The following is a 23,770-nucleotide window of genomic DNA, read 5'->3' as shown; positions in this document are numbered from 1 at the left end:
TTTCTCCTTCATATTTTGTGAAAAAAGAAGAAAAACACTTTCTGTTGAAGCAGTTTTAACTTAATCCTGTAAAGTACACAGCAAGGACACTTTCTCAGCTAAGCAGCTATTGTTTTATACAGACAAAATGATGCGTCTGTGAATGTGCATGTGCCCTGTACAAAAGGCAATGGGAGAACTCAGTTCTGATTAGGGGATGCTTTTTCTGTTCTGTCTTTTGTTTACAAACAATATAATGTGAGAATTGAAAGAGGCAGCTTGGTTTTTTAAGGCTGATTAAACTGCTGACTACAGAAACAGGAAGATTTGTACAATACATATAGTGTAATTGATAAAAGAGAATGAAAAACCAAATCATCTCCAAACATGGGAGTGTGAAGACCAATCAGACTCCTATCTGAATTCATAGAAGCAACAGAGACAAATGAAGTTTTTCTGTGAATATGTTCAGAGTCATTTTAAAAAACAAACTTTATTAATGGGCTGTCACTGCATTCCTTGCAATCAGAAACAGAGATACCAACTGGGAACAATCACCTTAGCGTGTCTTCATTTACCATATTGTTGTTTCTATTCAAACCTTCAATGCATTCTTCTACTTCAAAATCAAGGTGGAGATCTCTGGTCTTATATTACTGATGGCTACTGTCTTATGTATTTTAATGGCTATACTGACAGAAAGTATTTTATATTTTTAAGAACAACTCCAAACTGTGACCTAACATTTTAAAAATAGTATGTGGGAATGTAACCTTGTGAGTCGCAATGTTTAATGAGAATCATGTAAAAGTAAACCTTATCACCACTTCTAAAAGATTTAGAGGAAAGTAAATTGTGGTCTGTGAAATCTGATGGCCTTGCAAATAGGTGTTTGAGACCGTCTACCATTCAAAGGTGTTCAGTGTGAAGTCTTTTCTCTGTTAGTGACTGTCCCCTACCAAAGGTAAGAGAAAATACACAATCCAGGCCCTTGCAGAGGATTTCCAATGCCTGCCCTGTCCTTCTACCACACCATATCAGAAAACAATAGGATTCCTGTTTTCTTTGTGCCCAACTCTGAAGCTTATTGCTAAGGACCAGGAAAGGAAGAAGATGGAGCCATATCTGCCAAGTGATCTAAAGGAGCAAAATGACCAAAGGTACAAGGTTGGGCTGTTTAGCAACTAGCCTAATGAAACACATGCAACTTGAGCTCTGAAGGCACAATATATGATAATAAAATGTATCAGTCTAGTAAGGCAAATCCCACGTTTCTTGTACTAAAAAAGAATGTGTTAACAGATATTTTCAATGACCTCTACATACTGTGAAAGAAAATCATGGGAAGAGAAAAGGGAAAGAAGGTATGAATATTAAATTCTAAGTATATGACCTCCTCTTTTTATCCACTGGTGTCTTATCAATATACATCCTCAGTAGTTGAGGCCCTTGCAATCCTGTTGCTGGAAGCGTACAAGAGTTGGTTCTTTGCACTTCACCATTTTCATGTTCTTTTTCCTCCAACAAAGCAAGAATTTCACACTCCAAACCTCATAAAATGCTCTGCATTAGCTTTTATTTTTCCATTATGGGTCCAGGCAGTTTAGCATGCCATCAGTTGACTTCTACTTTACCAGCAGGGAATCTCATTTTTACTAAGTCCTATGCATTTTACAGGGCCTCAGCAAACTTTAAGTGAGATAGATATTGTGGGGAATGAATTGTAGAGTGATGAAAATGAGAAATACTGAAGATCACAAACACTTACCATCTGTGCTACTTTGGTGTATGACACAAAGGCGCAATTGCAAAGGAGATACAGTGTAAAATGAAAGCTTGCTAATCCCAAACTTATATCTTGTACTTGGCACAACCTGCTTGTAAGAGTCTAGTTTGACCACTGACTGATCTTGTTTCCCTGATCCAGCCTTGGAGTATTACTTTACTTTTGCTGGTGTGCCATCCCATGCAATGGTTGATGTACTAAGAATAGATTAATAGTTTAATGTATAAAATTGCAGCTCTGTGAAAATGAGAAGATGTTGTGGGGTTGTGATGATCTTTCCTAAGATTTATGTCAAGGTCATTCAATCTAGAGTCTAAATTACCAAAAAATACCATCATAGCTTAAGCAGCCAGCCACAGAGTGGAAAGAAGTTATTTCAGTAGAATGCAGCCAGGCAACATTTATTTTTCTGCTCTGTTCTACTGTATACCTAGGGGACCCAGCTTAGTATTAGGTCTTGTGGCTAGAGGAGCTCCCAGTGCCCTTGAAGAAGGGCTCAAAATATAGCAAAGTTATGGAATAGTGCATTTCCCTTTTCATTTGCTCACTGTTGAACCATCCTGTGTACCTCTTCATCATCTCTGCATCTCTCTACCTAAGCTACCTTGCAAGACAGGTGTGCAGACAGAATAGATATACTGTAGGTCACGGACTCATGCTTCCTTTTGCCTCACAGTTCAAAGTGGCTTCTAAACTATGATTTCTGGTTCCTGGTTATGTAGCACTGTTTGATAATTTCCAGTGCTGTTTCTGTCTTGACAGTGCTTGATACCAAATTTTAGAAGTGGAAGCAGTTTCCTCCACATCACTAATCATAATAACCCACATCTGTAACTCATACCAGATACTCCTGCTCAGTGACTACTTTTAATCTGGTTTGTGCCCTTTCATTTAGGTCCCCGTTGTGACTGCTTTACTTGGAATGGTCTGGGATAACTCCCAATGCTCATGTGAACCAAGGAGCACTTGTCCAATCTGCTTTACAAAAAACTAGTCTGCTGGCTCATTTCTATTTCGCTGTAACTTTTTTACCATTAATTTGGCATTACAGATAAGAATGCTGTTCCACTGCCGAAGAAAGCCATGCCCATGATGTCCTAGATCTATAAAATACTTAGTAAATAGATCTGGACTGGTAATAAAAACAAATAGCTAAGGAGGAGGAGGAATTTTATAAAAAAAACTTTTTTTCTAATGGGACTCTTGTTTTGGCCTGCTTGAAAAACAATGTTTTCATCCTGATTGGAGCCATTACTTTGGTTTATAGTAAGCCAAAGTAATTTTCCACATGGCTTTCTCTGTACTTTTTTGTCACAGGACATTTACTAGTATAAGACTAGGGGGAAGAGAAGAACACTCAGCCAACAGTCAAAACTGCACACTCACTTATTCTGCAGACAAGAAGGTTCTGGTACATGCCATGGTTAAACCAGTGTACCCTTATAAGAAGTTATACTCCTGCAATATCTCTAGACCATACAGGATGAGCTTGGCAGAGGCTGGTTTTCTCCCACACATATCAGACTGCCATTATTTATTAAAATCAACAGAATATAAAGACAAAGTGCATTAAACTGTACAGAAGGTGCATTCTATCCAGATGCATTTGAAAGACTCAAACCATCAGTAGTCAAAAGTAGGTAAAGTCTTACTCTTAAGACTATTTGAACACAGTTATTGCATTTTGCAAAACAACAACTCTGCTTTTTGGAAGCACCATTGCATAATTTTTTGGCTTGTGTTTTAAAACACAACATTTTGTTTGCTTCATTATCTTGTCTTCTATAAAGCAATAACAAAAAGGAAAAAAGGAAAAAAAACCCTATTCCACTATTAAAACCTCTTTTAGATCCTCTATGAACTCAAAGAGCTTAGTACCAGTTTGCCAAACTGTGGGCCAGAGTCAGATCTACTGAAGTCAATGGCACTATACAAATTCACAATGTGTCAACATCTGGCCCTGTATTATATTGTTTTAAGACATTTTCCAAGAGCATGTGTGTAACTTCTGCGGCTCTAAATAGGTTAATAATAAGCAGACCACATAATTTATTCATTGAAGTATTAGTACTTTTTCACTTTAAAATCTTGGACATTTTAATTGTCGTGGGTTAAAATGCTAGGGATGTATAGTAGCTAATTGTTGACACAGAATTCCAACATTTATTTTGTATAAAAAACTATCCAAGTAAAACCAGTAACCTTCTATTTTTGCCAACTATCTTCCTTAACAACAGCCCAATGGGTTTTTTTTTTTTATTATATGATATGCTTTAGAAAAAAGTTGATCTTGGACTGAGATTGAGATCTTCTATGTCCAGTGCAGCCTGGAACTAAATTTTATGAAAGAGTTATAAACCCTTTTAAATCTGAGTTTAAAATAAAACCTTTACCTATGTTAAATAATAAACACATGCATCAAAGAAGCATACAGCTAAAGAAAGCCCATCTTGGAGGAAAGCATAATGTTTAAAGCATGTGAAAGGAAGAAAATGAAAAGACAACAGCAATCCCTTGAGCTAGCACTGCTTGCTTTATAAAGAGATCAGTGTGCATTTGTACTGAAAGCATCTTCTTATATCAGTACAGGCATACCTCGGAGATATTGCGGGTTTGGTTCCAGACCACCGCAATAAAGCAAATATCGCAATAAAGTGAGTCACACCAATTTTTTGGTTTCCCAGTGCATATAAAAGTTATGTTTACACTATACTGTAGTCTATTAAGTGTGCAATAGCATTGTGTCTAAAAAAAATGTACATACCTTAATTAAAAAATACTTTATTGCAAAAAAATGCAAAGTGAGCAAATGCTGTTGCAAAAATGGTGCCGATAGACTTGCTTGACGCAGGGTTGCCACAAACCTTCAATTTGTAAAAAACGCAATATCTGCAAAGCGCAATAAAGTGAAGTGCAATAAAACGAGGTATGCCTGTATAGCACATTGACTACTAGAGACATTATTTTCAAGCAGAACTTTTCCCTCTCATCATGATAGCACAACAATCCATAATAACCTCTGGCTCAGTTGCATTTTATGGATTCTTCACTCACTTGAGAGACCATCACACCTATTAGGCTGCAATAAATTCCTGTTAGTTTGTGAACTGATTTTCAAGATAAGAACTGGGGAGGTAACAAAATAAAAATACAGTATGTATTTGGCTAGGCTGGCTAGTTGCTCTTATTCATTCTCTGGCTCTGTATCCTTGATAACTGCTTTTCTTTTAAATATATTATAAATTACTCAAAAGCAGCATAAATCCAATGCTTTAAGTTACCTTCTTCAATAAAACAGTTTTGGTCAGTGTTTAACAGAATACTTCCTTCTTAAAAAACGCTGGCTAAATAACACCACATGAAAGTAATATATTTTCTGGACAGATTATTTTTGCATCATTGCAAGCAAAACCAACCAATCAGTCAATACTAGAGCACTGATTCTGCAACCAGACAATAATATATCATAACATTATTCATGTCCTGGTTCTCAGCTGTTTTGAGTCACTGTGCTGCTCATTGGACCTTCTTGTAATAGCAACCACACTACAGTTTTAATCTTTACAACAACAGCTGACTTGGCTGGCTGAATAAATATAAACCCAACAGAACATGGCAGTTCTGTATAACTCCTTTTAAGGAGATGCTTCATCAAGTTCAGGACCATTTTCACATCAAGCAAGTTAGTATCAACATCCTACCCTTGCACGTTCTTATTCTGTCTTAATGAGTAAAGATAGTTGGGAAGGTGATAAACTTTTGTACTTTTGTGCATCCACCTTCCACCAAGTTCATTATGCTTTATGAGGAATAATGAATTAAGGCTTTTGACTCCCAAGTGAGATAAGAAACATCATAAGTTGCATTTTAAACATTGGGAAATTGAGTCAAACAGGTTCAGTGTCTTGTTTAAGGTCAACAAGGAAATCAATGATAGGGCCATGAACAGACCATAGGTTTTCTGACTCCCAGTAAATGCTCTTTCCTATCAGCCAAGTATCAGCATCTAAAGAACAGTGCAAGTATTGCACTGATAAGCAAAGTAAGCAAGTTTCCTTTATAAATTAAAAAAGACAACACCTTCATTTGATAAGGCATATCACCAGTTGTTCAGTTAATTATTAAAGTGATAAAGCTTCGGGATTCTCACTGGCAAAATGAAACATAAAATAAGAATAAGAACAAAACTTTTCTCTTCCTGAACTACAACACTAACCAATCAACATTACCAGGGTCTGTTAATTTTTAATAGATAAGACAACACTGACAGCAAGAAAGGGCTCCAGAATGGATAGTAATGAATAGCTACTGATAATGTAAAGATTTGTAAGGGAGTGTAAAAAAATGCTAATTGAACACATGCATAAATAAAATCCACAGCTGGAGTCTTAGGCAGAGAAACTTTTGAAATCACTTCAATTAAAAATAAGAATTCAGTGCGTCTATACGCAGATTAACTGAAAGGTGCTATTACTACACATTTCCAAAGGCTGCTTGTGGTCTTTACATTAAAAACCCAGCTGTTTTCATCTCCTTCATTGCATTAAACAACAGGCATGCTAAACAGGAACAGACCTAGTAGTTGTTAAAAATAGTTTTATAGTGACTAGTTTGACAGTTTATTCAACAAAACCCTGTTGAATAAACTGTCAAACTAGTCACTATAAAAAGAACCCACTTCTGTTGATAAGGTGCAGTACAATTGGGTCTAGTGTAATATAGTTATCATTATAATTGCTTTTGTATTATTGATGGTTGAAATAACTGTTTTTGGAATTGTCTTACCTTTACTGCATAACAGTTAAGTGGATCTTTTGCATAAGAAGCTGAGTAGTAAACTGCATCACCTGCCTCACAACATGGCTTGTCACTGGTTAGCCTGAAGTCTGACCAGCTGTCCACCCCAAATCGAAGCTGGTCTTTTTGGCCAGCCATGAAAATGTCTTCACATTTGTTTGCCAGCTTCTTCAGTGAATCAGTGTGAAGGTTTCGGATTTTGCCTACCACCTCCTCTCGGTTCTCAATGCCTCGATAAAGTGCTTGCCTCTGTGGTTTCTGGATACTCTTGCCTTGTTTCATCTGAGAGAGATGCCTCCCTGACAGAGACTCCATACTGTTGGAGCACCTGTCCTTAATACTGATAGTGGTTAGACTGGAAACACTGTTGGCTGCTGAGGTGGTTTTTCTTCCTTTTTCTAGGGGCCTGTCCAAGGAATCTCCAGACTCATTGTCCAGTGCCTTGAGCTCCAAGCTGACTGAAGAGCAGGCACTGCTCGCTTCCCAGTTGGTGTCAATGTCATAGGTGGGATTAGCCACAATACACAGATTGCTTTCAAGGGTTTGCTTCTGGAGTTCTCTAGGTGTTGGCTCTGTATTTGCTCTTAAAATGGTCTTCTTTGGCAGTGGAGGTGGTGTTGGTTTCAGGTTAGTTGCTTCAAGATCTGCTACTCCTCCAAAAGCAATAGCATCATCCATAGCTCCCTTTGGGTGCCGGGGTTGCTTTGGTGGTATCATGGCTGCCCTGGACTGCCCTGTGCAATGAGAAAATACAAAACCTTTAGAACACTGTCCATTTACAGTGACAGCATCTTATACTTCTGTATGCAGGGTGAATAACAGGGAAGTGAGAAACTAGCTTGATGACTTAGAACAGGGGTGGCCAACTTGCAGAACAAGTGCCACAAGTGGCACAGGCAGCTTGTGTGTGTGTGGCACATGGTAGATTGGGGAGGGAAAAAACAGTACAGTGGCAGATGGGGCAGGAAGCAGAAAGCAGACATCAGATCATGCAAGCAGCATGTAGCAGGAAGCAGAAAAAAAGCAGCAGCTTGGTGAGGGAGCAGCAGATTGGGTAAGGGAAAGGCATTTGAGTGGAACTTGGGTAGAATGTTAGGCTAATTTGTGGCAAACCTGCCAAAACGGTTGGCCCCTTGAAGGTTCCTCAATCCACATGAGGAAAAAAATGTGAAGGTGCAAGCCTAGAAACTAAGAAAACTGGACCAACAGTGTCTACATACTATCTCATAAAGATTGCTTTGACTTGTTTTCAGTACCCGTGAGTAATAACTAGGCCGACACATAAAACTGTTCAGTTATGCTGCCATCTTATATCTCCCAAGCTTAGTTAAAAGACAAAGGAACATGCAAGTCAAAAGGAATGCAAGTCAAGCCCAGCGTTCTGGCCCAATTCCAACGCTGGTAATTGCATTCTACCTCCCTTCATTCCCCTGCAGCCAATCGATTACAATGTTCTTCCTCACTTCCTGTTCGAAGCTGCTAGTAGGCAGCTTCTGTATTTCATTCCTGTGGTGACAATGTTTCACTGGTGAGTGATGTGATCTCTTTTAATATTTTCTCACTTTAAGATCATTTGGTCAGGAAAGTGAAACATATCTTCAAATTATTATTGTTATAAAATATAACCCAATAAACCTGGGAGAAGAATTATACTGGGGCTGCTCAACTCTTAAGTGGCAGGGGCTGGGGCTGCAGCCTGGGAGACCTCATTTCCATACCATCTATGTGGGAGCCCCCCCACCTCCTAACACACTGCTGCACAGCACTGTGGGCTGTGCTACCCCTCTTACAATGCACGGAGGTGGGAGCAGCATGCAAATGCTGTTGGTGGGGAAAGCTGGTGGTTGCTAGAAACCACAGCAGCAGCAGCAGCAGAGAGACAAGGAGAGGAAGGGAAGAGGTAGGGTAGGAGCCCAGGGCCTGCACATTAACCTCTTGTGGGTACATGCGACCCCTGGGCCACCAGTTAGACAGCCCTGAATGATACAGTACAGATATCCAGGCAGTGATGTCAGAGATAATCAAGTTTGTCAGGAGATTTAATAATAACTTCAAGGCAAACAATGTTCAAGGTTCAAGGTAACTTCAAGGTTAAGAATGTAAGCCAACCCCCAGCTGAAATTGATGAGACTTTTGCTAGTAATTTTAGTAAAAGTAGGATCAGGTTTGTGGATTACAGAGGTAAGTCTTTATCCCCTAATATAAAAACATAAAACAACCCCTTCCATTCTCAGAATAGCGACCATCTTTGATACTTCTCCGTGTTGCGAATACTATGTACCTAAATACCTGTTGTAGAACCAGTCAAGAGATTCCTGCCTGAAGTTTCAGATACAGAAATCCCATCCAGTTTACACAGAGAGACTAACTGCTTTCAAATATGTGCATCCTAAAAAGATAAAACTTCCTGATGTGTGTGTTGGGTGAATGTAGAGATGTTGAATGGGGCGACAAATATATATTTTTAAATCACCAAAATCCCAGGAAACAGAGAAAGAATTGGTTGTACACAACAAAACAGATTAAATCAGTGACCAATTCATTACTTCGTGGCAACTAAAGAGTTGCTGGGTGTATAAAAATAAAATGACGCATTTTTCCATTTTTAATAAACCAACTGCTATTTTGACAGAAGTTATTTTATAAATTTTCTACTACATCTGTGAGGATCATTGACCATAATGATAAGGTAGAAAGCCAATTTCTACAGTTGCAACAGAGCAGGTATGAAATGATCTCTATATATTTCAGCAAGTGAACATTTCTACTTAGAATGGAATAGCAAGTAAAACGAATTTGAGTCTATCTGACTGTTGGATAAAAATATAGTGCTCTGCTGAATTTCTGTAAATTAGAAATGGGTCTCAACTGAAACACTCAATTCAAACATTGTAAAACTTTGGAAAGGCTTGATTACAGATTTGGACCTCATGACTAAAGCCTGTTTGTAACAGAAATGTATTATGGAAACTTTGAAAAGGGAATATTCTTCCTCAACTTTTAAAATATGCAGTCACAGATGTTAGGAGCTGCACAGAAGCCATGATTACCCCTAATTCTACTGGTCAAAATGTACAAATACCTGGAATACTGGGTTAGACTATGGAAAAGATATTTTAATTGAGAAGATTCAGGAAGACTGTATTTCTTGGTACTATGAAAGGCAGTGGAAAGCCACAAATAGTAAAACCCTGTATCCAGAGTTTTTTTCAGTTGTTCTCTGATAATGACACTGAGAGAGCCACCATCACAAATTATCATTGAGCAATTCAACTAACTCAAAAAACAACTTTAGAAAAGCCTATGCATTTTGCAATAAGCTCTAATTTTCCAGTGGTTAAAACTGAGTTTTGACCAGGAAGGAACTGTACAAATAAGGTCTTCCTAGATCACTGATTCTCAGCCAAGAGTGATATGGGGTACCATCCAGTGTTAACACTGATAAGTGTACAAACAATTGATATGATCAAGTCAGAGACTTGAAATAGGAATCCATAGTATTAGAAAAATTCTGACCTGTTATGGTCTTTTTGAGTTTTTCAAGAGGAGAATGCTCTATTATTTTTCTGTAGTCAAAAAGAAGTGCAAACTAAGGGCTGGCATTTTTTGAGGGATACCTCAAATCTAAAAAGATTGAGAATCACTGCCATAGAATATCGTCCTCTTCTGCATGATTATCAGGGAAAGCCATACAGAGGTACACTGTAACTTTTCAGCTTCCCCAAAAGAAAACTGTTTAAAGATGTTCAAGGATCCTAGTTTCCTTTTCTCATATCAACACCACACCTGCTGAAAAATGTAACACTTTGGAGATCTTTTAATGCTCTCTGATGATCCATGAACCCTGTTACTGCACTGAGCCTGATCTACTACTCACAATTCTTTCTCCAACTGTATAGAAGAGCTATTGCATACAATCCAGCTAGCCAAACAGTACAGGAACTAGATGAGTAGTTCTCATGCCTTGGAATAGGATGCAGAAAGCAGTGACAAAAGTAACAGCCAAGGGCACAAGACATAAACAGGTCCTCAAAGCACAAAATTAAATGGAACATTCCCTTACATACCTTTGAAAACACTTCTTACATACTTCTTCCTCTTTTTTTACCCATTCAAATATCTCTTAGCTTATACTGGACTCTTTTACTTTTTACAAAATCTGAAGTTTTGAATTCCTTCTCAAGCCCCATTTAGTGTTCTCTGCTTTGCTTATTCCAGTGATGGGCAATTATTTCAGCTGGAGGGCCACTTAGTGAGTTTTGGTACACTGTTAAGGGGTCCAAGGGTGGCCCCACTGCTTGACAAGCACACCGCCCCCCTGGTCACCATATTGGGACCGGAAGTCCCACCCCTAACCTCTGATCTTTGCCACTAGAAGTTCCTCCCCTTGCCCTTGGAAATACTACTTTTGAGAAGGAGGGTTGCCATCTTGGAATTGGAAAAAACCAAACAAATTATATAGTAACAATCAAACATCCATAATAACATGTTTTAACTTTATTTAAAAAAAAAATTTTTGCCCTGATATATGTGTGTTTGCACTGTGTATATATAGAAGTGATTCCATAATAGCTCAAAATGAAGTCTTACTCTTGTATGCTGTGTGGGAGGGGTACGGGTAGGGTAATATGGGGTTTATAGGGGGCTGTGGATGTGTGTGTATATGGGGTTTGGGGAAGGGTGTGGGGGTATGTGTGGATGTGGGTGGGTGCGTGGGTATGGGGCTTGTGGGGGCTGTGGGGTATGTGCAGGGGGAGGGTGGCTGGGGGTGTATGTATGGGTACATGTGTGGTCGGGTGTGTGTAGCAGTGAGTACGGCTCCCCCAGAAGCACATGGCTGTGAGTGTGGGGGCTGTTTGGGAGGGTGTGGGTGGATGCAGTGTTTGTGGGGTGTGTGGAGGAGGGTGTGGTTTTGGGGTTTGCAGTGGAGGGTTTGTGGGTACAGTGGGGTGTGCATGGGAGCCCTCCCTCCCCCTGAGCTGGTCAGCACCTGCCCCTGCAACAGCCTGGAGCCCACATTCACTGTGGTGCCTCCCCACCACTGCCAACAGTGCACAGCTCTAGTGCGCTCCATGCCCACTCTGCACTGCCTGGCCGTGGCACATCCTGACACCTCCTGGACATATAGTGGGGCTGGGGTGGCTCCTTCTGGCTGCCGCCAGTGCTGGCCCCAGCCCCACAGTACCAGCAGGGACCTGCGTGCGTGGCTTCAACCCCATGCCTGCTCCAGACTCACCTATCCAGGACAAGCAGCAGCAGCAGTAGCAGCAGCAGCAGCAGGACAGAAACTGTTACTTGGCGCTGGGGGAAAGTAGCCCTCTTCCTCACTGCTGCTGGGCAATTCTTGCGGCAGCCACCCAGAGCCTGCACTGCCCTGTGTCTCCACCATTGCCACCTCTGGGCTGTCCTGTACTGCCATGCTGGGTAGCCCAAAGGTGGCAGTGATGGAAACGCAGGACAGCCTGGCGCAATGCAGGCCCTTGGCAGCTGCTGCAAGAACTGCCCAGCAACAGCAAGGGGGAAGGACCGCTTTCCCTGCATGCTAGGCAACAGTTTCTGCCTGGTGCTGCTGCTGCTGTTGCTGCTGCTCAGCTCAGACTGTCACACAGGTTCAGCTGTGCATGCGCTGGTCCCAGTCACTACTGCAAGGCTGGGGCCAGCAGCAGCAGCAGCTGAAAGGAGCTGCCACTGACTCGGCTGCCTAGAAAACCAGTCCAGCCATGGAGCTGTCCCAGTCCTGCTGCGTGCCTGGGGGTGGCAGGACATGCCATGACCGGGCAGTGTCTCGGCTAGGCAGGACCAAGAGATCTGCTGTGGGCCGGACAAAGCTCCTCTGCAGGCCAGATCCAGCCCATGGGCCATATTTTACCCACCCCTGGCTTATGCCTCCAAATTCGCTTGTCTATTTTTCCCTCCTATCCTCTTCCCCACTGATGCTGCTTGTTTACCACTTTGCTGGTTAAGGGTGAAAGAAGCCATCATGCCTGCATGCTAGTACTTTATCATACATCCTCCTATTATGCATTGCTTTCAGAGCTGATTAAACTGGGGCCTAATGACAGTTATAGGACAGCTCGCAAAGGGATGTACATCTTGAAGGAAAGGAAGGGCACCCTGCAATGGGGGTAAGATTTATAACTGCTTTCCCTGACAGTCTCCTTCCTAACTCCTCCTTCCTCCATAGGACAATCAGATGGAATAGAAGTTTCCACTGGAACCAGATTCTTCCCTCTGTTCAAATTATGCTCTTGCATGGCTATTTGGAATCACGGGCACACAAGTATCACTACAAAGCCTCCTGACAACCCATCTGGTATAGAAAGGGGTGCTTGAAGATTTCTAGTAGTATCAGAGAATTTCACACAAGAGGCAGAACACAGTCACTATCCAAATTGTTCAACCTCAATTTAAACCATTGTCTGGTATTCTCAGTCTGTGGAAATGACTCTGTAAGATCTGTCATGCCACAATGTAGTTTCTTCCCCACAAGACTGAGTTTTTCATAGTCAAATTCAACCAGCTGGATTGTTTGAAAAGCTACATATCTGAGCTGTTTCTGTGCTGAGCCTTTAGCCCTGTAGATTCCTCTCATGCCTGTAAGAAGAAAACTTTCAGCTCAGCTTTCCAAAAGCTTGCTGTAATATTGCCAAGTTCACACTTTTTTTGTATTACGGGTAGTTTTATGAAGAAAAATGCTTGTTTTAAATCGTGTATCGCTCTCTCAGGTTGAAAAGAAAAAAGAAACCTTTTAAACTGAGGTTAGCAGCAGAACTCATGTTTCTCCTTCTTGCTGATCACCTCTCAGCCTCCCTCCAGCTTGCTGAACATCCTTCATTTTCTTGCCTCCTGCACAAACTCAACTGCACAAAATTCAGCCTGAAAAAATATTCCTGGAGGTAGATGATGAGATGAAATAGGCTTGATATTAGTTACCTCTTCAAAAAGATCTTTAAAGAGGTTTCCAAACTATGCAAGAGGAAAAAAAGTTAACACTATAATAATTCTCTGAAAAGAATACTGACAGAAGCTGTAAGGATAGCTTGAAGGAATATTGCAGTGCCATAATATCCTCCATCAGAGATCTGCACAGTGCTTTTTAAACATTAACGCATTATGCCTCAAAACACCCTTCTGAGGTAGGGGAAAAAAATCACTAAATTAGCTTTAAAATCTGTAATTTTCTCTAAGCTCCTGATTTATTCTTGCTTTGAAACCTTCACTTCCATTAGCTTATGAAGCTAACATGCCAGCCACCAAAGCTCTAACTTCAGACTATTCCATATTTCTGCATGCCTTCGTGTAATAAATATATACTTTTTTTTGTTGTTTCTGCTGCTAAACAACCTCCTTTCTTCTTGTTACTCCAGTTCAGCCAATGTCCATTAAAATATCTGACATACCTATATGCATCACCCATCTTTTCATAGGGAAGTTTTTGAGACTCCAATTTGCCTGCAGTAAGTAACCTTTGCTGATCTAGGTTAGCTCAGACAAGTTCCTCTGCACTTCTGCCTGATTTCGTTTTCCCATTTGCATAACCATTTAACTGCATGCCCCATTTTTCTTTAAAGTATTTTTTTACTTACATGTTAAGATCATCTCTGATTCCAGGAAAAAGTGCCTCATGGAATTCAAAATGAACTGTACACACTACTTCTGGGCATGGCCAGGCTATTGCTAAGGTTATTAACTTTCTCAATTTCTTATTTTTCAATGTCTAAAGGAGGAACTGAGATAGGTGAACAGGATCCACAGAGGTGAAATGACTATTAATACACATGAGAGTTCTCAGCAAGGAAGAGGTAAAACCTCTTCCTAAACATGGAGAAGGGATGAAAAGCACTGTCTGAAGAGGAGAAAAGAGATCAGTCTTTGAAACACTTTTTAGGCTTAGGCAAAAGTACAAGGAAATTATGTGGGACTATTTCCAGAAAGAAGGAAATGAAACCTGAGGACAGACAATTCCAAAGAGAAATCTTCCATGAACTCAGTAAAAGATGACAACAAAGTTGAACCAACAACTGGCCATTACACCTGTGCCTGCACTCTTTGCCCTATACAATAGTGTTAATTAATTAAGACAGTATAACCAATTGGACTATCCCTTGTTCTCCAACTTTTTATTTCCACTGCTCAGACATTTCATCTTCTGCACTGTGAAGGAAAGGAGAATGTAATATCCACAAAGTACACTTTATACCCTTATCCCACTATTGTCTCTGTTCTGGTAATTTTTTCTTTGGCTTGGGTATTGCAGCTGATCTCCACATAAATGTTTGCATTATAAAGTAGATTCTGGGAAAGATTCTCTATAATTAGCAGATCAATTATACTGTTCTTCAATACCAAGACAACAATAAATTATTCCTCGATAATTTCTCTTAGCATAACTAATATAAATCATTAGCAAACCATGAGAGAGTAAATGCATAAATGTATAATTGTTATCACAAAGTACTACAAAGCAGCAGTTACTTGTAAAGGCCCAATGAACCTGCTACTCTGTAAAATGACACCATACAGAAATTCAGCTGAATAAGAAAGTTTATTATTATTGTATCTTATTCACTTATGGTCCCTATTAAACATTATTAATTTAATAAGGAAGAGCAACCACTAAAATAGAAATCTCTAAGCTAAAGCAAAGGTGCTGTTTAATTTGAACTGAAATGCATGGCCCATCCACACTCACACTGGGACTGTGCCCCCCAGTTGTTCTACTGTGAGTAGAAAGTGCTAAAAAAAGTAAGAGCCCCAGGTGCAACAGCTTGTCTGACTGCCTTGACTGCTGAAAGTCCAGCTGCCTTCTCACTCAATAGAACCTTAAAGACCGCATCTGGGCTTTCATATTTATTCTATAAAATGCAGTAAGCAGGTATGATAATCACTATGTGACATTTTACCGTTATTGTTGGCTGACAGATGTCACAGGTACCTGTACTTTGCTTTCAGTATGCTTAAACCACTCTACTGCTATGGTTTACCGAGCTATGTAGTTATTACTTTAATGCACTCCTTGGATAGTGGTATGACTAAGGTTTCTCACAGTCTCTGGCTTAATTCTCAACAATCATACAAAATGTAAACTTTCTCCTGTTATTTACTTCAACTCTGGGGCCCGGGGGCATGGCCACCTCCCCTTGCGGGGTCTGCTCCCTACTGGGGTCTCTGGCAGGCCAGCTGGAGGAGCTCCAGGCCACAGTCCAGAGACTGCGTGCCATCAGGGACTGCGAGCAGGAGATAGACTCCTACTGCCAGGCCCTTCTCCCCCGGGAGCCTCAGGGTAGAACACTGTCTCCATCCAGGACTAAGGAAGACTCTGGGACCTCCCGCTCTGCCCAGTCAGGGGCATGGATCTAGGTGGTCAAGGGCCCTAAGGCCCACCGCACCAAGGCCCCCCCCTCACGGAGCTTAGCAACAGGTTCGCACCTCTTGCAGCCCCAGCAGAGCCTGCTCAGTTGCCAGCTCCCGCAGGCAACCCAGACTCAAGCACAGCTACTGCCCCCGCTCTCCCCAAGACAAAGCGAAAGGTGTTTGTTGTGGGAGACTCCGTCCTGCGGGGCACTGAGGGGGCAATCTGCCACTCCGACCCCTCAGCCCAGGAAGTCTGCTGCTTCCCGGGGGCCCGCATCTGAGACATTGCGGAGAGGATCCCACAGCTCCTCCGGCCCACGGACCACTACCCCATGCTCCTTATTCACATGGGCACCAATGACACAGCTCGGAGCACCCCCAGCCAGGTCATGAGGCGCTACAGGGATTTGGGAGCGGGACTTAGGGGTCTGGGAGCTCAGGTGGTGTTTTCGTCGATCCTCCCAGTCTTGGGCTACGGGCTGAGGAGGGAGAGGAGGATCCACGCAGTGAACCAAAGACTGCGGAGCTGGTGTCATCGGAAAGGCTTTGGCTTCCACGACCACAGCCCGCTCTTTGGCAAGAGAGGCAGCGACCTGCTGGGAAGAGATGGCCTCCACCTCTCTCCCCTGGGAAGAAGGCTCTTCTCAGCCAGGCTGGCCGACCTGCTCCACCGGGCTTTAAACTAAGCCCGCTTGGGGATGGGGGGACTACTGCCACTGCTGGCCCACTGAGCAACCCCTGCAAAGCCAGCAGACCAAGGCACTTAAGGGAGCCCACCCCTGCCCCAGCCCTGGCACAATCTGTGGGCAAGGCAAGAGCCCCCAAGGGGACACTTGCCTGCCTGTACACTAATGCCAGGAGCCTGGGCAACAAGCAGGAGGAGCTCGTCCTCCTGCTCAGTGCAAAGAATTATGACGTCATTGGGATAACGGAGACCTGGTGGGACTCCACCCATGACTGGACCATGGGTATAGAGGGCTATACCCTGTACAGGAGGGATCGTGTTGACAAAAGGGGCGGGGGTGTAGCTCTCTATGTGAAGGAAAGCTACATGTCCCTGCAAGCTGATGTTGACAACCAGCATGGACAGCTAGAGACCCTCTGGGTAAAAATTCGTGGGGAATACGGCACAGGGGACACAACAGTGGGAGTCTACTACAGACCTCCCACTCAAAGTCCTGAGCTTGACCAGGAGTTCGCCCGGGAACCGACTGAGGCTGCTTGCTCCAGGACCTTGGTTGTCATGGGTGACTTCAATTACCCGGACATCTCGTGGGAAGATCACTCAGCAAAATCTGAGTGGTCGCAAAGCTTTCTCTCGTGCGTGGATGACCTCTACCTGACTCAAGAAGTCTATGGGCCAACGAGAGGCAAAGTGCTGCTCGACCTGGTACTGGCTACGGGGGACGACCTAATCGGCGACCTAGTGATCGATAGGAAGCTGGGTGACAGTGACCACGAGCTGATCACCTTCACCATCCGCCGTAAAGCTGGCAAGTCAGTCAGCAACACAGAAGTCCTTGACTTCAGAAAAGCCAACTTTGATAAGCTCAAGAGGCTTGTCAGTCAGGCCCTTAGGGACCATGACCCCAGGGAGATGGGAGTTCAAGAAGAGCGGTTGCTTCTCAAGGAAGCGAATCCTCAATGCACAAGCTAAATCTATTCCAACACGGAGGAAAGGCAGCAAGAAGGCACAGCAGCCCTCCTGCCTCTCCAGGGACCTAGCGGACCTCCTGCGGCTAAAAAGGAAAGCCTACAAAGGATGGAGGACAGGATTCACCTCCAAGGAGAATTATTCTGCGTTGGTCCGGTCCTGCAGGGACCAAACCAGGAAAGCCAAGGCTGCAACTGAACTCCAACTAGCTTCAGGCATCAAGGACAACAAAAAGTCCTTTTTCAGATATGTGGGGAGCCGGAGGAAAAGCAAGGGCAATGTTGGACCCCTGCTAAACCAGATGGGGCAACTGACAACTGATGCCCAGGAAAAAGCCAACCTATTAAATAGGTACTTTGCGTCAGTCTTTCATCAGTTCCATGGGACGCTCATGCCTGCTATGGGACAGGGAGATCCAGGTGATGGGGATCCCCTACCCTCCATAAATGCTGACCTCGTGAAGGAACATCTTGAGAAGCTGGATACCTTCAAGTCAGCCGGCCCTGACAATCTGCACCCCAGGGTACTCAAGGAGCTGGCGAGCGTCATAGCCCAGCCCCTGGCACGGATCTTTGAAAACTCCTGGCGCTCTGGTGTAGTGCCCGAAGACTGGAAGAAGGCCAATGTGGTGCCGATCTTCAAGAAAGGGAGGAGAGTGGATCCGGCTAACTACAGGCCCATTAGCCTGACTTCTATCCTGGGGAAGATCTTAGAAAAGTTTATTAAGGAGGCCATCCTTGATGGACTGGCCCAAGCTAACATCCTAAGGGATAGCCAGCACGGGTTTGTTGCGGGTAGGTCTTGTTTGACCAATCTCATTTCCTTCTATGACCGGGTGACCTATCACCTGGACGAGGGATAAGAGATGATGTCATATATCTTGACTTCAAAAAAGCTTTTGATCTGGTATCCCATGATCACCTCTTGGCCAAACTGGCCACTTGTAGCCTTGGGTCCACCACAATCCGCTGCCTGGGAAGTTGGCTCCATGGTCGGACCCAGAGGGTTGTAATTGATGGCAGTCACTCATCGTGGTGTCCTGTGACCAGTGGGGTCCCCCAAGGCTCTGTCCTTGGACCCGTATTGTTCAACAACTTCATTAATGATGCGGACATTGGAGCCAGGAGCGGACTGGCCAAGTTTGCCGATGACACCAAACTTTGGGGCAAAGCATCCACGCCAGAAGATAGGCAGGTGATCCAGGCTGACCTGGACAAGCTCAGCAAATGGGAAGACGAGAACCTGATGGTGTTTAAAACTGAAAAATGCAAGGTTCTCTACCTTGGGGAAAAAAGCCCTGCAGCATCCTTATAGGCTTGGCAATGCTACCCTGGCTAGCACTACGGAAGAAAGAGACTTGGGGGTCATGACTGACTACAAGATGAACATGAGCCTGCAATGCGATGCTGCGGCTACTAAAGTGACCAAAATGCTGGCTTGCATCCATAGATGCTTCTCAAGCAAATTCCGGGACGTCATTCTCCCCTTGTACTTGGCCTTGGTGAGGCTGCAGCTGGAGTACTGTGTCCAGTTTTGGGCTCCACAATTCAAAAAGGATGTGGAGAAGCTTGAGAGAGTCCAGAGAAGAGCCACACACATGATCAGAGGTCAGGAACACAGACTTTACGATGACAGGCTGAGAGCCATTTGGCTCTTTATCCTGGAAAAGCGCAGGCTCAGGGGCAATCTGATGGCCATCTATAAGTTTACCAGTATCTGGGGGAATGTTTGTTCACCAGAGTGCCCCATGGGATGACAAGGTTTAATGGTCATAAACTACTACAAGACCGTTTCAGGCTGGACATAAGGAAGAATTTCTTTACTGTCCGAGCCCCCAAGGTCTGGAACAGCCTGCCAGCGAAGGTGGGGGTTGGACTCAATGATCTTCCGAGGTCCCTTCCAGCCCTAATGTCTATGAAATCTATGAAATTCGTACTGGTTAACTTCCACGTAAGCCATAGACTGGAACTGTTCTCCCAAACTGGTCTCTAATTTAAGAGACATTTAAGAGGTAGTCTTTTTTAAACATAAAGGAAAAAGAAACCTTATAATCCTGTAAGAAAAAGTTTACGAAGTGAAACATTAATGTGCATTTATAGTAGATAACTTTTATTTTCTAGCAAATTGCCAGCTGTTATATTATACTTATGTAAACAGAAAGGCTTTGTTCAGTTTAAAGAGTCAGCTTGTTAAAGATGGCATTTTGAATTAATATTGTCCTACTTACAAGAGCCAAAAATAATCCAAAGCTAGTAGGCAGTACGGGCTAGATTATGTAATCAGTTCCCTCAGTATAAGTCTGAAGTAACTCTACCGAACAATCGAGTTACTTGAGAATCACTCTGATGTTGCTGAAGTCAGAATCTGGCCCTTGTTTTGTAGGTTAGGAACTCAGAAAATAAAGCATCTGCACTGTATCCACTGTACAAATTCATTTTGGGGGCTAACTAGGCAAGCTTAAAGAAAGAGAGAGATGAACTTACAAGGACAAGTTTAAGAGGTGTAATAATCCTACCATAACTACATCCGTGTACTAGTCAATAATGTTTGTTACGATCCACTTGTATAAGCAATCCAGTATCAGTCTGAAACTAAGATTTCAGATTGCTTTCTCAGAAAGCAAACCATGGACCTAAGTTTCAGTGGAGACAGCAATATGTCAAATGTATTCAAGTACTTCTCCCTTTTTGTTCTTTCCATTCAGACATACTAATACAAGTTATTATCTGTGCAAAATTAGCAATGGTGCTATTTTGTCTGTGGTGAAATCTAAAAAGACAGAAATTCTGTCTCCTAATTTAGCCACTACTTGATCAGTTTCAGAATTAGTAGGTAGGGTTGTCTGAACAAAAATGACAAAGAAGATTTGAACAGGAGCCAGAAAATTCAATGCCATTTATGGTAGCACTGCTTTTTCACAATGGCCTTAAGTCTTGCTAACTCAAACCAAATCTGAAAGTTAGTTTTTAACTCCTTCACACCTAGAAACCTCATTTACTGTGGCTGAAAATCTGAAATATGGCCAAGAACAAAAAATTGAGCCTGCTCTAAATAATAAGAAACTCCATTTTATATGGTTTTAAGGAATACCACCAGTGTGTTGTAAGATACTGTGAAAATTGAAAAGTGAAAACTGATTGAAGGAAAATACTATCACCCCATTTCACATGGGCCTACTCCCTCTCCCTTTTCTGGGACACACTGTAGAAAGGGTCAGTCTCGGCAACCTGAGACATACTTGCTCCATAATATGAAGTAACTAGCACCAGTATTCCTATATTTCATGAGAAATTTGAAATAAAATGTGTGTAGTAGTTCAACAAAGCGGAGTCATACTATCATGACTGGCAAGGAGTTGTAGACACACATAACACTTAAGATTGTTTTAAATGGGATTTAAACAGAATAATGTCCACATGTACAAGCCAGTTTAGAATGGCCTGAACCTCCTGCAAGTTTCAACAGTATACATCAATAATTAGGTTTAATTATTTGGAACCAGTTCTCCATAAAACAGTTCAGTGTTTTTTGTGGATGCCAAGCTTTCAGTGACTAGTGTCTAGTTGGTCCTCCAGGCATCCCACACCTCCCTCTTCCTTTTACCCCCATCTACCCACCTCAATCCTTGCATGGCAACATGCTGCTTGGGTATTTCTCATTGCTTAGGTGGCTGGGGGGGATGCCTCTGCTTCTAAATGAGGGACAATTACGAGGTCTGTGTGAAGCGACTAGTATTCGCTTCAGATTTGGCAGACAGTGATTCGATTCGGTGATTTGAATCATTCTCTTGAATCAATTCAGCTGAATCTGATTCAGAGATTTGGCTGCTGCCAAATCAGCCGAATCTCTGAATCACACATGCCCAACCCCCACCCGTTCCTCCAGCCATGCCTGCCCCAGCTCCAGCTCTTTGGAAAAAAAGCCCGCACTCACCAGCTTCTGCCCAGCAGGGAGTAAGCCCCGCTGCCTCATGCCATGTGGGAAAGGGCTCTGCCACGAGCCCCCAACCCATGCCCATTCTCCCAGACCCACCCCTGCCCTGAGCTCCCAGCCCTTAGAAAAGAAACCAAAAAACCCCATACTCACTGGCTCCTGCTCAGTGGGGGTGGGGTGGGGGGATGATCCCTGCTGCCCCACATTGCCCCATGCTCCATGAGGGGCTCTGCCATGAGCCTCCAGAAGCCCTGAGGGCACTGCAGCAGTCAATGAGTGTGGCATTGTTTTCTTTTTAAAAGGGCTAGGAGTTGGGGTGGGCGGGGCAGCCATGGGGGCGGGTTGGAGAGCGGGCAGGGGTTGGACGGCTCGTGGCAGAGCCTCCCATGCAGTGTGGGGCAGTGGGTCACCCCTCTGACCTGGCTTTTTTTTAAAAAAAAAAAGCCAGGAGCTGGGGCCAGGAGGAGCAGCTATGGGGTGGGGGTGGGGGAGCAGCCAGGGGATGGGGCTGGCAGGGATCCCCCCATGGTCCCCTCCCTCCCCCACCCCATACTTTCCAGCATGGAGTCCAAGTCCAGCTCCTTGCTGCAGCGAGTGGGGACTGCCCAAATTGCCAAAGCTCTCCGAATCTTTTCCAAATCGATTCAGAGAGCTTCAAATCAATTCAGAGCTTTTAACTGGTCCCCTGATTTGATTCGGATTCAGAGACTTGGCCAACAAATCGGGCCAAATCTCCTCCAAATTGAATCAGCACCCGAAGCTTTGCGCGGCCCTAACAATTACCAATTAATGGGTCAGTTCACATTGATCCAACATGGAATTAAAAGTCATTCTGAGATATTAAGTGCCAACTGTCCAGTGGCTCAGTTTTCCCATACCAAATAATTCATGAATGTTTACCATTAAAGGCGTATCCACCCACCTACCAACCAACCTGGGGCAGGGTTGGGGAGGGACTGGGGAACTGAACTCAAGTAAGCTGGGGGGACCAATCTATAGTGTATGTGCTGCAAATGGCATATGACAGATCAGGGAGGGGACAAGCAGCACAGAGGCATATATGGTGGGAAGCAGAGCATCAGGTTAGCCAGGGGAAAGGGATTGGCGTGGCATTTGGGAAGGATGCAGGGCTAATTTGTGGCACACCTGATAAAAGGCTGGCCCCCACTGAATTAAATGGCTTTCAGGGAGAGCCTTTTTCAAGCTGCAGCCTGAGGCAGAGACCTTGAGCAACCACTGGATTACCCAGTTACCTGGAAAGACAGAATCAGGGATTCAGGTAGCAACCTGTTCCCACTTCATGCAGCCAGTTGGTGTCTTCCCTTCCCACTAGGAAAATCCTACGGGAATTGGCCACTGTAAGGCATGCTGGGCTGGATACCTATTTCTACCACCTGGTGGCAGTTCAAGAGAATTGCAGTGACGAAAATGGTGAGCACTCTACTGAGAACCTCTGAACCATGACAATGAATCAGCTCCCAATTGGCAACATTCCTGAAATGGCTTAGGTGTTGTATGTGTCTGCACCCTAAATGTAACCAGTCCTTCAAATGGCTTGAATGCTAAAGGCTAAATGATGAAAAAGAGGTATGCCATGCCTTGAGGTACTTCAAACAGCCTCACCATAGCACATGCTAACCTGATTAGAGGACGTGACTGGAACATGGCAAAGTCCTATCCACATTCCAAATTGTATCTGCAGCATAGTCACGTCAGCAGACAACCTACATAATTAAATGTACTAGACTGTTTATATCAACAGTGTACCTGCACCCTGATCTATAAAAGAATAGTGATGGAAACAACATTGTGGCTTTGCACAACACCATGGTAGTGTCTGAGTATTCTTTCCTCTGTCACAACATGTGTTAGACTAATAATAAGTAAATATCAATCCTAATGTCTTTCATCTCCCAAGAGCTGTATGAAACATAACTAATTCATACTTCATTTGTGGAACTGAGTCAACCACTTGTCTGCCATTTTCCTAAACACCTATGGAATTTAAAAATCTGAAAGTTTAAAAATTAGTCTTTGATCATACCACAATGTGGTGACATGCTTAACTCTATGCTCAGGAATAGCCCCCTTCCTGTCAATTAATCTAGTTGTACAAAAAGTTAAATGTGCTTAAGTAATTGCAGAATTTGTGTCTCAATGAAAATAATTCAATACTGTATTTAATATTATGTAATCTTCAAAAAATGCAATTGTAATACTGGTCTGGTTTTGTTTTATTAGAAAATCTATTTCACTATTCCCAGTAT

General features: G+C 43.1%; 1 protein-coding gene across 4 annotated transcripts in view; it reads right to left on the bottom strand.

The window, feature by feature from the left end:
* The window catches only part of PEAK1 (pseudopodium enriched atypical kinase 1), a 214,737-nt gene that overhangs the window by 16,184 nt on the left and 174,783 nt on the right, over positions 1-23,770 (bottom strand). For all 4 annotated transcript variants that reach the window (XM_090028736.1, XM_090028735.1, XM_090028737.1 and 1 more), the window contains one exon: positions 6,551-7,296. In XM_090028736.1, the coding sequence (XP_089884862.1) occupies positions 6,551-7,296 (746 nt within the window). The remainder of the gene's footprint in view (positions 1-6,550; positions 7,297-23,770) is intronic.

This window comes from Crocodylus siamensis, chromosome 15, assembly GCF_052110815.1.
Source record: "Crocodylus siamensis isolate JL-2025a chromosome 15, ASM5211081v1, whole genome shotgun sequence".
In the NCBI taxonomy this organism is placed as follows: Eukaryota; Metazoa; Chordata; order Crocodylia; family Crocodylidae; genus Crocodylus; species Crocodylus siamensis.
The sequence above is the reverse complement of the archived record's forward strand: the minus strand, read 5'-3'. Positions and strand labels throughout refer to the sequence as shown.